This window comes from Tympanuchus pallidicinctus, unplaced genomic scaffold, assembly GCF_026119805.1.
Source record: "Tympanuchus pallidicinctus isolate F22 unplaced genomic scaffold, pur_lepc_1.0 scaffold4, whole genome shotgun sequence".
In the NCBI taxonomy this organism is placed as follows: Eukaryota; Metazoa; Chordata; class Aves; order Galliformes; family Phasianidae; genus Tympanuchus; species Tympanuchus pallidicinctus.
Genome location: NW_026294758.1, coordinates 31,658,900 through 31,675,278, shown reverse-complemented (window position 1 = coordinate 31,675,278; position 16,379 = coordinate 31,658,900). Strand labels below are relative to the sequence as shown.

The 16,379-nt window shown below is 37.8% G+C and overlaps 1 protein-coding gene and 1 long non-coding RNA gene across 8 annotated transcripts in view; both read left to right on the top strand.

Annotated features, from left to right (window-relative positions):
- LOC128089633 (uncharacterized) overlaps positions 1-16,379 on the top strand; it is a 271,376-nt gene that overhangs the window by 112,722 nt on the left and 142,275 nt on the right. The window lies entirely within an intron of this gene.
- SEMA4D (semaphorin 4D) overlaps positions 1-16,379 on the top strand; it is a 98,360-nt gene that overhangs the window by 69,936 nt on the left and 12,045 nt on the right. For 5 of the 7 annotated variants that reach the window (XM_052701154.1, XM_052701157.1, XM_052701156.1 and 2 more), the window contains 11 exons: positions 933-1,031; positions 2,070-2,163; positions 2,860-2,973; positions 4,244-4,395; positions 6,131-6,306; positions 6,421-6,577; positions 7,283-7,505; positions 8,836-8,951; positions 12,262-12,434; positions 12,672-12,715; positions 13,803-16,208. In XM_052701154.1, the coding sequence (XP_052557114.1) occupies positions 933-1,031; positions 2,070-2,163; positions 2,860-2,973; positions 4,244-4,395; positions 6,131-6,306; positions 6,421-6,577; positions 7,283-7,505; positions 8,836-8,951; positions 12,262-12,434; positions 12,672-12,715; positions 13,803-14,719 (2,265 nt within the window). In that variant the 3' untranslated portion in view covers positions 14,720-16,208. Of the gene's footprint in view, positions 1-932; positions 1,032-2,069; positions 2,164-2,859; positions 2,974-4,243; positions 4,396-6,130; positions 6,307-6,420; positions 6,578-7,282; positions 7,506-8,835; positions 8,952-12,261; positions 12,435-12,671; positions 12,716-13,802; positions 16,209-16,379 lie in introns of those variants that run through there. The other 2 variants (XM_052701160.1, XM_052701159.1) reach the window with 1 other exon arrangement.

The window sequence follows — 16,379 nt, the reverse complement described above, 5'->3', positions numbered from 1 at the left end:
AGTGATTGTCCCCTGTACTCAGCTCTGGTGAGGCCGCACCTCGAGTACTGTGTCCAGTTTTGGACCCCTCAGTGCAAGAAAGACATTGAGGCCCTGGAGTGGGTTCAGAGAAGGGCAACAAAGCTGGTGTCGGGTCTGGAGTGCAGGGCTTATGAGGAACGGCTGAAGGAGCTGGGATTGTTAAGGCTGGAGAAGAAGATGCTCAGGCGAGACCTCATTGCTCTCTATAACTTCCTGAAGGGAGGTTGTAGTGAGTTGGGGGGTGGCCTCTTCTCTCGTGTAACTGGTGATAGGACTAGAGGGAATGGCTTCAAACCGCGCCAGGGGAGATTTAGGCTGGGCATTAGGAAATACTGCTTTTCTGAAAGAGTGGTAAGGCACTGGAATGGGCTGCCCAGGAAGGTGGTGGAGTCACCGACCCTGGAGGTGTTCCAGGAACGTTTGGATTCTGTGCTGAGGGACATGGTTTAGTGAGAACTGTTGGTGACAGGTGGATGGTTGGACTGGATGATCTTGAAGGTCTTTTTCAACCTTGATGATTCTGTGATATAATGTCTTTTCAAAATGTAATATTCAAAAACTGTCACAATTTCTTTGCAAGTTAAGCATGGTGTATATTATTTCTCAGTGCTACACTGTGCCCTGCAAGTGTCCTGTGCTGGACCAGTTGGTGGGGCAGAGCTGATGCCATGAAGGCGTGGCAGCAGGGTGCGGTCTGCAGAGCAAGCTGTGCTGGGCTGCATGCAGACCACAGGTTGAACATGCTTACCTTATGGCATCCTTTTTTCAAAGTTTTGTTCAAACTCCTTATTGTCATGATGTTGCATGAACAGCAGCAACAGAAGAATTGACAGCACAAATTCATTTATTTTATGTTGTAATGTGGAGCTGTGGTTTATCAGACCTATCCCTTTCTCATCCTTTTATTACAGACTGAGTGCCGTAACTATGTGCGTGTCCTGCAACAGCTAAATGACACCTTTCTTTACGTGTGTGGTACTAATGCATTTCAGCCAACTTGCGATTACCTGGTAAGAATATGTAGATTTTGTGACCCAGAAAAACTTCAACAAAAAAGCAGCTCATCTAAACAATGAGTTAATCTTTCTTTTCCCAAGTAGTGTTGCAATTTCTGTGCTTGTCATAGCTTATGAAATATTCATGATACTCTCTCACAGTGATTATTAGTGTATAGAAATAAACCGTACTGTTCCCTTTTCACTGAATACTGACTTATCGATTCAGCTTAGTTATATTTACTCTTTCACTGCTTTTTGTAGTTCTTTGTGTATTTTACATTAGCATAAAAGTGCTCTCTGAAACTGAAATGACATTCTTTGTGACTTCCATCCTGTACTGAATCTTCCTGAAATTTCTAGTATCCCTGTCTCTACTTGTCTTGTCTCTACTTGTCTTGTCTCTGCTTCTGGCAATGCCATAGCTTCATAATTCTGAATGCTTTAGAATGAAGTCTTAGCATAAAATCAAACGTTCCTTTTTTCATTGCTTACTCTTCTGTTCTTTTCACGGTGTCTCTTAATGATTCTGAAATTCAGAGACATTGTAATTATGTTCAACTTTGTTCATTTTGTCTCCCCTGCCTGTAAGTTTGTCTGCCATTAGCCCTGGACAAATTTAACAGTCACAAAAATTGCTAAGCTCACGTCAGAAAACCTTCTTAATTTGTAAAACTGACAATTTTTGTGCAAGCTAATTCAATTATTGCAAGTTCTTGGCTTTCATCACCTAATTTCTCCACCTTTCATATTTTGTGTTTTTTTGGCAGATCTCTCTTTCCTATCTTTCTCACTCTATGCTTGGATTTAGCGTCTTGTTATTTTTATTTATTTATTTCTTATTATTCTTTAATACTACTTCCCTCAGTTTCCTCTTTCTCTTTGTTATACTTGATCATATTTTCTGAAAACTTTTTACAATCTTGGGAAAATAGGCATTTCACTGAAAGTTACTGGTCTATTATTGGTTGGTTTTTACTTACCTTTGCATGAGTTGGTTGAAAGAAAGAGTACAAATGGTTGGCTTGTGGTTTTCAACTTAATTTTTTGCAGAATTTAATTTTGTTTGAGCTTGAAGGTAAGAATGAAGATGGTAAAGGCAGATGCCCATTTGATCCTGCTCAAAGTTACACATCTGTTATGGTTGGTAAGTTCAGTCTTTGCATACCTTCTTCACTACTGTTCTCTGATTTTTCACTATTAAGATAGTTTCTAGATATTTACTGTGCTTTGACTGCCTCTATAGGGCCAATTACAGCCATTTAAATAACAAGTAGAATTTTTAGCTTTCCTTAAGATGCATGGTGAAACAGAACAGGGAAGTGAGGTATATATTGCAACTACATTACCACATAGTTAGATGACTAAATGTTGATGGGTAAAACCAGAGTTGATAGCTGTATCGTGGTGTCACAAGATCATAAAAAGGAAGTTCAGAGTAACATGAAACATGAAATGAAAAAGAGCTCAATCACTATGTTGTTTATTTTATTTGAATCACGGTGGCACATAAAGAGAGAAAAAAAATTAGTTCCAAAACTTCTGTGGCATTTCTTAGATACATTTTGATATGTGTTAAAGTACCATGTTACAGTACCAACAGTGCTGACTTTTGCCAGGTACTTGTGTTAGAGAAATAATAAATGAAGTGTAAAAGTGTTAGCTCTGAGAATGGTCTGTAGAAATACAGACATAGAAGACACATCTGGGGCAACTGAGAGGAAATTCTTGTTTATCTTTTCTTGTGAGAAGTTTAAGCTAACATAGTCTCTTGAAATATTTATGCGTGTTTTTTGGTCTACAGTGCATAAGAAAGTTTAAAATATTTGTTTTTGTTTTAAAGATGAGGAGCTTTATTCTGGGACTTCTTACAATTTCTTGGGAAGTGAACCTATTATTTCAAGGAACTCTCATCAGAGTCCTCTGAGAACAGAATATGCAATACCTTGGCTTAATGGTAAGTGGGTGTGAGAGCACACAGATCAAATTTTTTTTCCTTCTTCGGTGTCACAAATTCAGACAAAGAGTTTGAGCTTCCTTTCTGAGGTAAGGAGCTGTTGTTCACTGTCTCAAAGAGAGTGACTTTTGTTATATTGGTGTGTGCTCTTAGCAGAATTTTTTTCTCTTTAAAATTTCCGAACTTTTATCATCACTAACAATGAAAACAGCTTAGAGATGCACAGACTTTGAATGACAAATGCTGTGTTTTATTTTATATCCATTTGTTCATCCTTGCTATGATACAACATACATGTGATGCAGTAAGAAAAATATTCCTTGTCCTCAACATATATATTTTAAAGCCAGTATGTTCTTGGTTCCTGATAATCTCAGTTCTTGACTTTCAGAATTGGCCAAGTTTTGCACACTCTCAGAATTTTGTGACTTTGGGCCCAAAAAAGACTAAAATCATGAAGTCAGCATATTACCAAAAAAAATCAAAACAACAACAACAACAGCAAAAACAATACAGTGTCCAAAAAGGAGAGAATGTTGAGTTTGTAGTGCATCCTGTTATTATTGTTGTTTTTGGTATTTCAGTTAGCAGCAGAAATACTAAGTGGCTGATATTGTGTACAAGTAGTTGAAATAAAGTTGTTTTACACGATAGAATTGACCTAAATCTTAAATCTAATTTCATGGCTGGATGATAACAATGAGAGTATGCATGTTGAAAACCAATAGGGCTTGGGAGCGTGGATAGTATTTTTGGATTTGTTACAATTTTTCTGTGGGACTGTGTCTTCATATGTGTCCAGCCAGCTGCTAGATTTGTAGGTGCTGGTAGCTGACCAACCCTGGCAAATTATTGCTTGTAAGTTGTAGCTAATTCTATCCTTGAATGTGAATGAACAGAAATATACCATATGCCTTGTCTTAAGTTTGCATCAGGGTGGAGAGATGGGCAATGGAGGACAGATATCCAGATCTATCAGAAAACCATGTTTGCATATAGGTGAACAATGAGGACTAATGAGATACAACAGACTAAGAGGTATTAGAGATCTTTAAGGTATGGTATGTTAAATAACTGATTTTTTTCCTCCACTATTGTACTTTTTTAGAAATGCTAATCATGGGCTTAACAACAGTGTAGGCAGATCAGTAACTGAAGAACATTTAAACACAGCGTAAGGTCTGGGAGAAGAAAATTTGTAGAGAGTCTTCAAGAGAATGAAGTTAAAAGAGTTGTTTATAATGTAAAATTCTTCTCTTCATATTTGTAGAGCCAAATTTTGTTTTTGCTGATGTTGTAAGAGCAGATCAAAACAGCACAGATGGAGAAGATGACAAGATATACTTTTTTTTCACTGAAGTGTCTGTGGAATATGAGTTTGTTGGAAAACTTATGATTCCAAGAATAGCTAGAGTATGCAAGGTGAGACATGGTTCAATTGCCTTTTACTAATTACAGTAGATTTTGGTTTTAGTGAAAAAAATGACATTTATTGTAAATTAAATGGAAATTGTTTAACTTCATCTCATTGAAACAGCACTTCTAACCAGTTTCTTATAACTGGCAAAGTCTCATTGTTGCTTTGGAAGCTAATATTTGACTTAATTTAATTAATGGTGAAATTTCAGTACATATGAGGGTTCTGTCCTCCCCTGGGGGGTGTGGGAGAACAACAGTAATGACCAAAAAAAGGACTCTGGTTTCTGTTTTATATTTTAAACTGAAAGCTTAATTACAGTCCCCGAGGGAAAAAAAAAAGTAAAAAAAGCCTGAGTTGCTGTTGAGCAGATAGGAAGTTTCTCAAAGATTCAAGTTATTCTCAGGCAGCTCCATGTAAGCAAAATTATTTTGTCCTGTAGTCATAGCTAGTAATAGCAGATGGGACTTCTGTGGAGCTGCCAGAGCCACAAACAAGACAGTCACCATTCTGCCACAGTTAGTGCAATTAAACCTTTATTATTTTGGTTCAATCAAGTAGTGTTGGTGCCAGTACAAAATACCTTTTTCATTGGAATGTTATCAATTTCCTCAGTACTTTTTTTCTGACAGGAAACTTACCTAGCCATTTCGTTTTGATTAAGTTGAAATGTTTTATTTTGACTTTACTCTTCTATATTTAAATGTGGAAGTCGAAATATCAGTAACAAGTCAGTGGCCTTGAAATTTCCACTGAACAAGCAGCTGGAGGCAGATTTACATGGGACTTAATATTATGGCCCTCTGCCCACCAACAACTTGTGCACTCTTCAAAACAGGAGCATCACAGAACATGAGAGATATATTGCTGCTGCTTGTTAGTAAAAGGAATAAATGGCAAATTGCAGTTCTAAAGGGAATTTTACTTCAGTTTTATTAGATATACTTAAATGTTCATTTTTTTTCTTTAATTCTTTGCATAAAAGCACTGGATAATGAAAAAAAAATTATTAGTAATGTCCAAATATGCCTGCTTTTGTAAAGAAATAACAGAGCTGCAACTCACAAACTAAATATTTTGAGACATTTCTAGTCTAGTAAGTATATCTTTCAGCACTACAGATTCTTCATGAAGGTGGTAACTGCCCACAGTATTAGGCCATTTGTGCATTTTTTTCCTAGTGGAATTGTTAATGTCAGACATGTTAAGTACATCTTGCAAGATTACAGTATAAATCATTTCTGTTTGGATGTCAGAGAACAAATGTGGTGTTACTGATTCATGTTAAAGGATGTGTATAATACCTCCATGTTTATTTAAATTGTTCTAATAAGCATTTGTGTCTTATAAAGGTACATTCTCAGCTCTGTTTTTCAAATGCTGAAGTATTTGAAATTCTTTTACAAGAACTTAGTATTCTAAGTTCTTTTAGAAGAACAATGTCTTATCTGATTTCTAGATGCTGACAAAAACCATTCTGCATTATTTTTGTTTACTCCGATAACTAACTAAATAAATAATTTCTGTGGCTTCCTTACTTTTCTGTATATGAGCACATTAACAGTTTTTGATGCTGCTGTAGATGAAATGCTAAAGAAAGGTAGTAGTTACAAAAGTTCGAAAACAGCTAGAAAATTGAGAAAAAAATAGTTTGGTAGCTTTGTAGCTGTGATTCTTAAATGCAAAACTGCTGCCTAATTATCTTCATAGACACTTTTCTTTTTTTTCCAATGCCAAAAGAGGGACCAAGGAGGATTAAGGACTTTGCAGAAAAAATGGACTTCTTTTCTCAAGGCCAGATTGATATGTACCATTCCTGATAAGAATTTAATTTTCAATATTATCAATGATGTTTTTATTCTGAAGTCTCCAACCTTGAAGGAACCAGTGATATATGGAGTCTTTACCCCACAGCTGTAAGTGTGCTATTACAGTGTTTCCCTGGATGAGTACTTTTGATCTCAGCTAGTTACTAAATCAAGTAATTATTCCTGTGATTATTTTTTTTTTAATTATTCCTGTATTTTTAGGAATAATGTGGGACTGTCAGCTGTGTGTGCCTACAATTTGTCTACTGTAGAAGAAGTTTTCTCAAAAGGAAAGTATATGCAGAGTGCTACAGTAGAACAGTCCCATACCAAGTGGGTACGGTACAATGGGGAGATTCCTAACCCTCGACCTGGTGCAGTAAGTTTCTGTAAATTTGAATATGGTGCACAGGACTAAAGAAACTAGAAAAGCAAACAAACAGAAAAAATACAATAAAAACAGTCCTACTAAAGCGTAGTATCAGATTGCAGTGATATAAATGCTTTATATTGTAAAGATTTCCTGAAAGACACTTCAGGTGATTTTATTTCAAAGTTTGAATCTGGGAATCAGTGTTTTTTTAAACATACCATACAGTTAATTGCAGTTTTTATCTTTTCAGTATTTCATTACTAAATTTCTAGTGGTGAAAAAGATAATAGTATGCCTTAGGGAGCATCAGAGATTTTTTTAGTTCAAGTGAACAAAATTGTAAAAGTTGTTGCATTGTCTTACTAGGTCCAGCAGGTGTTGCTATGCAAGTTAAAATGCTCGTAGTCCTGGGTCTCTTTCACACTCACGTTTCTTGCAATTGTCTTACTGCAACTGATGAGTAGGATTACAGTTAAAAGTAGTTAAGAAACATGGGAATCCATGGAGTATTTTCTTGTAATATATTTTGGGTCCAAATAAAAATGTAGTATGAGCCATTTGATTAGATCAGCATGTTGCTGAAACCAAGGTGCTGTGGAGCTTGAGTACCTTCCAGGATGAGTATAATGCAGAAGAAAATGCATTTATCTGCTGCTTTGATATAATTTGCTTTTCTCTCTATTATTTCTTTCTTGTATTTTTAAATAACAGTGTATAAACAGTGAAGCCAGAGCTCTGAACTACATGACTTCACTGAATTTACCAGACAAAACGCTGCAGTTTGTTAAAGACCATCCGCTAATGGATGATTCAGTGACTCCACTGGGAGACAGACCACGCCTTGTAAAGCGAGATGTGAAATACACCCAGATTGTAGTAGACAGAGTCAGAGCACTCAATGGTACAATGTATGATGTTATGTTCATCAGTACAGGTAAGTTCTACTTACATTCTTTTTAATAATGTACTTATTCTTCAGGCAGTAGTGTGCTCTAACAGAAACTCAAAATATTTACATATTTATAATATTTTTACAGTATGTGGTATTTTCATAGAAAAAACGGGGAACCACGGTAAGTACACGGATAACCTTGCTTGCTTTGAGGAGCTGCTGAAGGACGAGAATTGAAAAAAAACTATTTTATCAATATTGACAGTAGGATTCAGTGTATCCTTCAGCAAGTTCGCTGATGACACCAAGTTGATTGATGCAGTTGACACAATAGAAGTGGAGGGATGCCATCCACAGGGACCTGAATAGGCTTGGAAAGTGGACAGATGAGACTCTGATGAGGTTTAACAAAGCAAAATGCAAAATATTGCACTTGGGTCGAGGCAATCCCAGATGTATGCAGACTGGGAGAACTCATTGAAAGCATCCCTGCAGAGAAGGACATGGGAGTCTCATGCAGTGTGTTCTTGCAGCCTGGAAGGCCAACAGTATCCTGGGCTGTATCAATAGAGGGGTGGCCAGCAGGTTGGGGATGACTGTCTCCCTCTACTGTGCCCTCCTGATGTTCTATCTAGAGTACCCCAAGTATGGGAGCCCCAGTACAGGGAAAATGTGGAAGTATATCAGCAGGTTCAGAGAAGGGTCATGAGGATGTTTAAAGGGCTGGAGCATCTCTCCTATGAAGAAAGTTGAGGAAGTTGAGCTTGGTTAGCTTGGAGAAGAGAAAGCTCTGTAAAGAGTTCATAGTCCACTTCTAAAAGGGAGCTTACAAACAGGAGGGGGACCAACTTTTCACAAGATCTAAAAGTGATAGGATGACGGGGTGAGGCTTTGAGCTCAAGAGGGGAGATTTTAGGTTATATGTTACACAGAAATATTTTACTCAGAGGGCAGTGAGGCACTTGCACAGGCTGCCCAGAGGAGTTGTTGACACCCCATCTCTGGAAGCATTTGAGGTCAGGTGTGATGGCACACTGTGCAGGAGCAGCATGATCTAGTGGGTTCCCGGCCTGTCCGTGGCAGAGGGTTGGAACTGGATTATCTTTAAGTCACCCTCCAACCTAAGCCGTTCTGCAAACTGCAAAACTGTAGTGTTTTGCTTAAACATACATGAGATAATCCCTGAAAGCCATTCTTTATTTCAGAACGCCTTTTCCAGAACTCTTTGCAGTGGCAGGTATTATGTTTACCATTAGCACAGGCTGATGTGAAGTCTCAGCTGGATAAATGATTCAAACTGTAACAAGTGTTCATTTTTGCCTGCCTTTTTATTTTAAGAATCTCACTTAAATACATTGCTATGTTATTGCAGATCAAGGGGCCCTGCACAAAGCTATCAGCTATGAAAATGGAATGCATATTATTGAAGAAACACAGCTTTTCCCAAACTTTGAGCCAGTTCAAACACTCATACTTTCATCCAAAAAAGTAGGTGCTACAAACATCACAGCATTCATCTTTTTATTTTTTTTTTTTTGTTCTATAAAACTTATCTACCATCTTGTAAAATAATCATAATGAAGCAATGCAGACTGTGGAAATCTGCAGCTGTAGTTTCTGTAGTAGTATCAGTATTTTCCCCGATAATTTCTGTTGCTGCTGACAGATCTCAAGCTTTTGAGGTTGTCTAGATCTGGGGAAAGTATGTGTGGTTGTGGAATGGGAATGCAGGTGTGCAGTATTCCTGCGGTTGTGCAGGAGCTAATAGCTGTAATGTATTTAGAGGTACAGATTTTTAGGTTAGGAGTGGTGCAAGAATCCTGACCCCTTGAGGCCAGGAAAAATTCCCAGGAAATAAATACAGAAGTGAAAATATTTTCCTGAAACAAACATTAGTGGAGAGAGCCTTTTCTAACAAACTGAAGATTCTATACTTCATTGATTTTTGCTTTTCCCGAGTTATCAGGCTACTTTTGTCTGGAAGATTTATTAGGAGACTAAGCATGTTGGTGCTGCTGCTATTGTAATGCTCTGAAAGGGATTACTGGTGAGGTCATGCCAGCCAGATAGGGCTTCAACCACAGCTGGACGACACAAGCTTTACTACAGACTCCAAACACAGTGATGTTTTGCATTACTGAACATTCACTGGGTTTAATTGTTGAGTGATTTTTCAACAGTTGGAGAACAATCATTTTGCGTATTTTGTACACTAGTCTTCTGGCCCTGTTTACTCTGACATGCAGATCCATGAATATCTACAAAAGTATTACCATAATAGCTTGTAGCATCAAACCCTTCAACTGGTGAAATTTCTGAGTTTCTTAAGGAAAGAACCTGCTGTAGGCAACCTGCTTTGGCAGGGGGGTTGGACTCGATGATCTCTGGAGGCCCCTTTCAACCCCTACAATTCTGTGAAAGAATAAAAGTGTCTGATAATCTTACATTATCAGTGACATTCAGTAAGTACCCAGCAATCAGTAAATGCTCTGATGTTAAGGATTTAGGAGTATTGCCAAGATATCTTAAGAGCAGCTATTCCAACATGATCAATTCCATGAAGAAAGACCATTATCCCAGAATTCTTTTCAGCTCATCTTGCATATGTAGTAGTCCATGTAAAAGAAAGAAGTATTGTGAAAATAGTGTGCTCTTGACAGACAAGTCGAAGTCATGTGATTAAAAGTTTCCTTTTCCATAGATTTCAGTGGAATCTATTGTTTTTCTGTGTTGTTCATCACACTGGCCAGGGTGTAGAATTAAAGAATAGTTAAGGTTGAAAGGCATCTGTAGGTCCATGGTGTCCAACCCCTGCTCTGGCAGGGTCACCTAGAGCAAGTTGTTCTTACAGTTGTAATTTGATACATGTAGTGGCATACCATAGTAACAGATTAACAATAGGAGAGCAGTACTTCCTGTTCTTGACAGTGGGCCTTGAACTCTCATATTGCTTCACCTTGCTTGGAGGGTTGCTGTCAGTAACAGAGCTGATCCTCTAGCTCCTGTCTGGCTGAAAGATATCTGGATTTTTGCAACGGTCTGTTCAGCTCTCCACTTGTTTTACGAACTCCCTGAATGTACCAGCTGGGAACCATATCAAGGCACTGATACCCTCATGCAGTGTTGCCCTGTTGGCTTGGGTGTTAGCCAACAGAACACTAGAAAGACAGACAGACAGACAGCAGTGAACCAAGGGAAGCTTTTCCTACAAAGCCCTCCATGTTTTGATGTTGCAAATTTATTTATGTTGACACTCCAGCATAGACTAGTGTTAAGCTAGATTTTAGTATGAAAGACTGCATTTGAATGTATGTCTCTGAAGTTTATTTCTTTTTGGAAGTCCCATCTTCCAGTAACGTACATTTCTTTTTTGATTCAGTTTTGTCTCTTGTTAGATTTTCCTTTGAAATTCACACATAAGGGATCTAAAGTACTTTGTGCTTGATCTTCCTCTAGAGAATCCTGTTAGCCACAGTGAAGCATTCATTTACTCAAAAATGCATATTCTTGTGTTCATTGCATTAAAGAAAAGAGACTACCCTCTTTTAAGTTCTCATGAACTTAATAATACCTCTTCATATAGTTAAATAAAAACATAACAATAAGCCTCCAAATCTAAATACAGCCCTACTGTTTCTGTTTGTACATGTATCTTGAAGTTGTTCTTGATGTCAAAAATAAATCTTTACCATGAGTATGATGTTTAGGACAAATCTTGCTTTACTAGGATGGTTTTTGCTCTGATTTGTTATTGCTCTGAGACAGCATTCATCCTGCCAGAGTTGAGAAGGCATCCCCCAAGTGCTGTTTTTACATACTGAAAATCTGTGCAGCTTCAATTCAGAAAAAGCCAGTTGTTGCTTAAATCTGACTTCTTTGCCATGACAACTGTGGTAGAGTGCTGATACATTTGGTATTCAACTCAGGAGGAAGTAAATCCATTGCCAAGGTGGAGCGTGCTATCTGGCTTTGTATGCACTGTCTTAGAGATACTAGATAGTCAATTGCTTATGGCGTTTCTTTGCAGGGCAAACCTATTTCCCAAGGCTTTGTACAGTGGTGAGTAAATTCACAGTGTACCTTTAGTTATCAGTTTCCCTGAACTTGGATACTTGCCTATTTCACTCGTTTCTTTCAGTCTTTTATGACAAGGATGATCAGAACAAGTGTGAATGTTTTCCTGTTGTACATAGTGTGAGAGTTGTTTGCAGATCCCCAGGAACAGTTGGTAAGGCAGTTGTTCTCTTTACATCCCCCTTTTGCTAAGCATTATGCCAACATTCATTCCTTTGAATGCTATTCACAGTTCTTTCTTGCAGAGGATTCAAGGAAGTAACTGCCAGTAAGCAACTACAAGACTCAAGGCTGACACTGGTGCTGCCGAGACCTGACTAGTAGGCAAAGAGTTGCTCTGGATTAACAGATGTAGGAGCAGTATAGAAAACCTTCCCATTTCAGGCATGGATGTAACCACTGCAGTTTTGTCATTAGCACGTGCTTGTCTTTCCTTCCATGAAGTCTATCAGTAAATTCATATTTATGGAAAAAAACTGATATATAAGAGCCACAGTTAGGCAGTTACTTCCCTTTCTTATAAAGTGTATTGATTGTAATTTTCTGTTCTTTTTACTTATTTTCACTTCAAGTGTCGCTAAATGTTTAAAAAATGTTTTTTACAAGCATACAAGTATGTATGCACCTCTTTTAATAATTTTTCGGTTGCTTCACAAATGTGATTGACTGTGTAGGCTTGTTAATGTGAGGTTTTTTTGTTTGTTTGGATTGGTTTTGTTTTTAGAGCAGAAGATACCTCTACGCTGGTTCAAATTCTGGTGTGGTTCAATCTCCTGTGGCATTCTGTGAGATGTACACCACTTGTTTTGACTGCGTTTTAGCAAGGGATCCTTACTGTGCTTGGAAACCTCTTGAGGGTTCTTGCGTTGATATTTTTCAAGAAAGTGAAACTGAAAGGTAATGGCAGCCTTTGACTATAGTTGCAATTGGTTTTGTGTCTGTCTTACCTTATCTTAACAAGATATTTTTTTTAACTTATTGTTTTCAAACACATGCTTCTTCCTATCCTTTAATTGCCTACATAAAAAATGTCAGCTTGTGCTATTTAGATGAGATAAAATTTATCTTACATTAGAGGATGGACTGACATGGGAATATCATTTGAACCTGTCATACTTGCACTATCTTTCACAGGAATTGGATTCAGAACATAGGTGGAGATGCATCTTCTTGTTCTGGTGAGTTACATTCTGTGAAGAATACTTATCCAGGTGGAATAGGAAAGACTTGTATCTAGATTTTCATTTATATTTTAATGTGTATGAAGTTCTCTTGTTTGTTTTTTTTTCGTATTTGAGCATCCATACAGCCTTCATCTTGTCTTAAAATGTTTGTATTCGTGTACATTTCAGTGTGCAGTGCACAAAGTTCTGAAATGAATGGGGGTACCTCAACAGCACCTCATGAATGAAAGTACTATTTACCATAACAACTTCTAGTCCAGAGGTCTCTGTCTCTGATAAAATAACATTTGACATTCTACTGTGAATCTTGGTTAAATGCTTGATTGTTTTTGCTGGATCAGATGAAACGATGCTGGAAAAAGCTGCTTTTATTATGAGAGGGGAGGGAGGCTTAGTACATCATAGAGAGCAGCTGAAGTACCCTCTGGTGTATTTTAAGACAAGTAACTGCAGGTCCTTTCTTTCTTGTGTATGTTGCTGCCATCAGATTATGGAAATCTTAAAGAAGATTAGTATTAGAGAACATTTGTACTGCAGAAAAGAGTACATTATTTATTCTGCTTTCATTTCTTATCTAGGGCAACCATGAGAGTTTGACCTGTTAGCTATATTTCATTTATCATATTTTATGTGGGTATGCAATAGTTACTGATGTTTTCAGAAGAGAGTTGGACTACTGATACTTAAATATCTTAAAATTAAATTATTTCTTCAACATTTTGTCGTTACTTAAAATATACTAATTGGTTTGAAAGTTATACAAAGGTGAGCATCTTTTTTCAAATGATGACTTAGAGGCACACTCAGTTTGGATCAACTAAGTCTCCCCTGCTTTTCTGGAAGTTGAAGCTGTTTTGGAGCTTTTTGAGGTGTCTGATCTTGTAATCTGTTTTGGTGTCCTGTACACACCTGTAGTTTAGTATTTCACAGAGACCTGCATGCTGTTATCTTGGTCTTGAGATAATCTTAACACTGCAGTCTTTGCATTTCTGTTATGACTAGTACAGTCTCATGAAACTGTACAGAGTAGATCAAACAGGAATCATTGCTGATGCTTTGCACATTTATTTTGGTGTTCCAGATAAAGTAAGAGAGAATTCGCTACAGCATACATTCAAGCATGGGAGCACAGCAGAGCTCAAGTGTTCTCAGAAGTCCAATCTGGCACAGGTAGTTTGGAAATTCAGGGATGACGTACTGAGAGTGGAGAGTCCCAAATACCGTCTACTGGAAAAGGCACTGCTCATCTTCAATTTATCAGAAGGAGACAGTGGTGTTTACCAGTGTCTGTCAGAAGAAAAAGTGAAGAATAAGAAATTCTCTCAGGTGTTGGCTAAGCATGTTTTGGAACTGAAGAAAGTCCAGCATACTACAGCAAGCCCAGTTGTGGCAGCTGCACCAATAGAAGGTAATAGTGATGTACCAAAAGTGTCAGCTGTATCAACTGAGGGCTTTACTGCTCAAACCTCAACCACTCAGACTGTACCGGTAACAACTGCGAGGATAATAACAAAACCCATTGGCCCTGTCCTAACAAGTGCAACCTCCAACATAGAGCTTTTCAATTCACTTCCTGACACAGTCCCTGAAAAGACAATGTTTCTAAAGTCAAACGATAACTTCCTGTTGATGTTCCTGTTCCTCTTCTTTTTTATTCTCTTCTTGTGCCTGCTTTCCTACAATTGTTACAAAGGGTACTTGCCAGGGCAGTGCTTGAAATTTCGCTCAGTCATGTTGCTTGGCAAGAAAAAAACAAAGTCAGATTTTTCTGATTGTGAACAGAGCGTGAAAGAAACCCTGGTGGAGCAAGGCAGCGTCAGCCACCAGAGTGGGGAGCAGCCAAAGCCAGCGCATGACACCGGCTATGAGACGGAGCCGGACTGTGGGAATGGACAGCTGCAGGACAGGGATGCACAGATGCCCAGGGAGGCCAAGGACAAACCTTTTGATGTGAAGTGTGAGCTCAAGTATGCTGACTCAGATGTGGAGGGAGACTGAAGGACAGCGTTGGTTCTGTGTTGGAAATTAACCATGGTACTACAGCTGTTTTTGAGCGCCGAGAACATGGTTGTGACCACTGAGCCATAGGCGAGCTTTATGTGCTTCAGCTACACAGCAAGCCACTTCACATTCAGATCTCACCAGATACAGAAGCAGTGTTCTTGTCTGCAGACCATAGCATCTTGTATTGTTCTGTCAGGTTTCTTTAAATGGCCAGTTTCAGATCCCCATTTGTTTATTCCTGGTTCTTACCCACACGTGGGGTACTTAATGCTGGTGAACAGCTGCCCACTCCTTTTTGGCCATTTTCTTCCTTAAGATAAGAGTAACTGATTTAGTTGGCTTTAAAAAGTACTTCAGTCTGCAAATCTTTTAGCTGCCATTAAAAAAAAGTTCTAGTTTAATTTGCATTCCAAATTGGAAATTAAGTTTAGTTTATCAGATTGGTAAATTATAGACTATTGTCCAAATTGGGACATTTTTTCTTTGCTTCTAGTGATTATTTTTCATTTGATGCTTTGTGTTTTGGCACGCTAGATTTCTTTAGTTGGTCAAAGTTAATTAATTTTTAAGTATCTTAGCTTTTAAAGAATATGGGGATATATAGTTGGCTTGATTTGTGTAAGATTCTCAGGGATAATCTTGTTTAAAGGCTTTTTTTCTCGCTGCTTTCTAGAAGTTTAGATAACAGTATCGGTATAAAACTTGTGGACTGGAGTAAGAAGGGAAAAGAACATAGATTTAGAAACGTTTTATTTTCCTTAACCAAGCTGGACGTAGTCACCTGTTGTTTTTTTTCTGTACACCATTGGATTTTTCCACTTTCTTTTGATTATTTTTTTTAATGAAACAGTACAGGCAAGCAGCTGTCACTTCGCGGTGACACTGAGAGAGGTTTTTTGCACTGTGAAAGCAAAAAAGGAATTGAAAATTCTCTGCAGTAACTCATCTTGCAACTCACTGGAATGGACTGTTAGGATACAGCCTGATAAGAAAACTTTGGGGATGTTTTTTTTTTCTTTTTTCTGATTCAGAAGTAACTTCTTTTCCTGTGACACATCTTTGCAGCGTCATCCTTTCTGGATGACACCTTCTAATCTCTTATGCAACTGGAGACTGAAACTGGAGTTCCTTAAACAATCAGTAATTTGAACTGTTCATTTGAATCGTGTCTGCAAAAGTGAAAATGTGCATTTGTTTTAAGCCTGCTTCACAGCTGCACTGTTTGTCTCTAAAAGCATTTAGTGTGGTACAGTTCCACAGAGAGTTGTCCCTCTCACTGCATCTTTCTGTAAATATTCTAGGAGTTCATCTTAACAGTAAATAGCAGTGTACTTAGGCTGCTTCTCTATGTTGAACTTTCATGCAAACTTTAATTTCAACCATCTTAGTGTGAACAGTTTATATTTTATAAGATTCAGTTCGGTTTTATTTTTCTATTTTTAATTATGTACATATAACAGAATAAATATTAAAATAAATTGTATTACACTTTGACTTTTATGAAAGTTGACATAATGGCAATCCTTTACATACTGCAAATGCTGATGTTCCTTGTGGCTTCCTTTAAGGGGAAAAAAAAGAAAACTCACCAGTTTGGAGCGGGTTCTCTTCTCGGCTTTATTTACTTGGGTTGTAACCCTCTGGGGGATAGGAC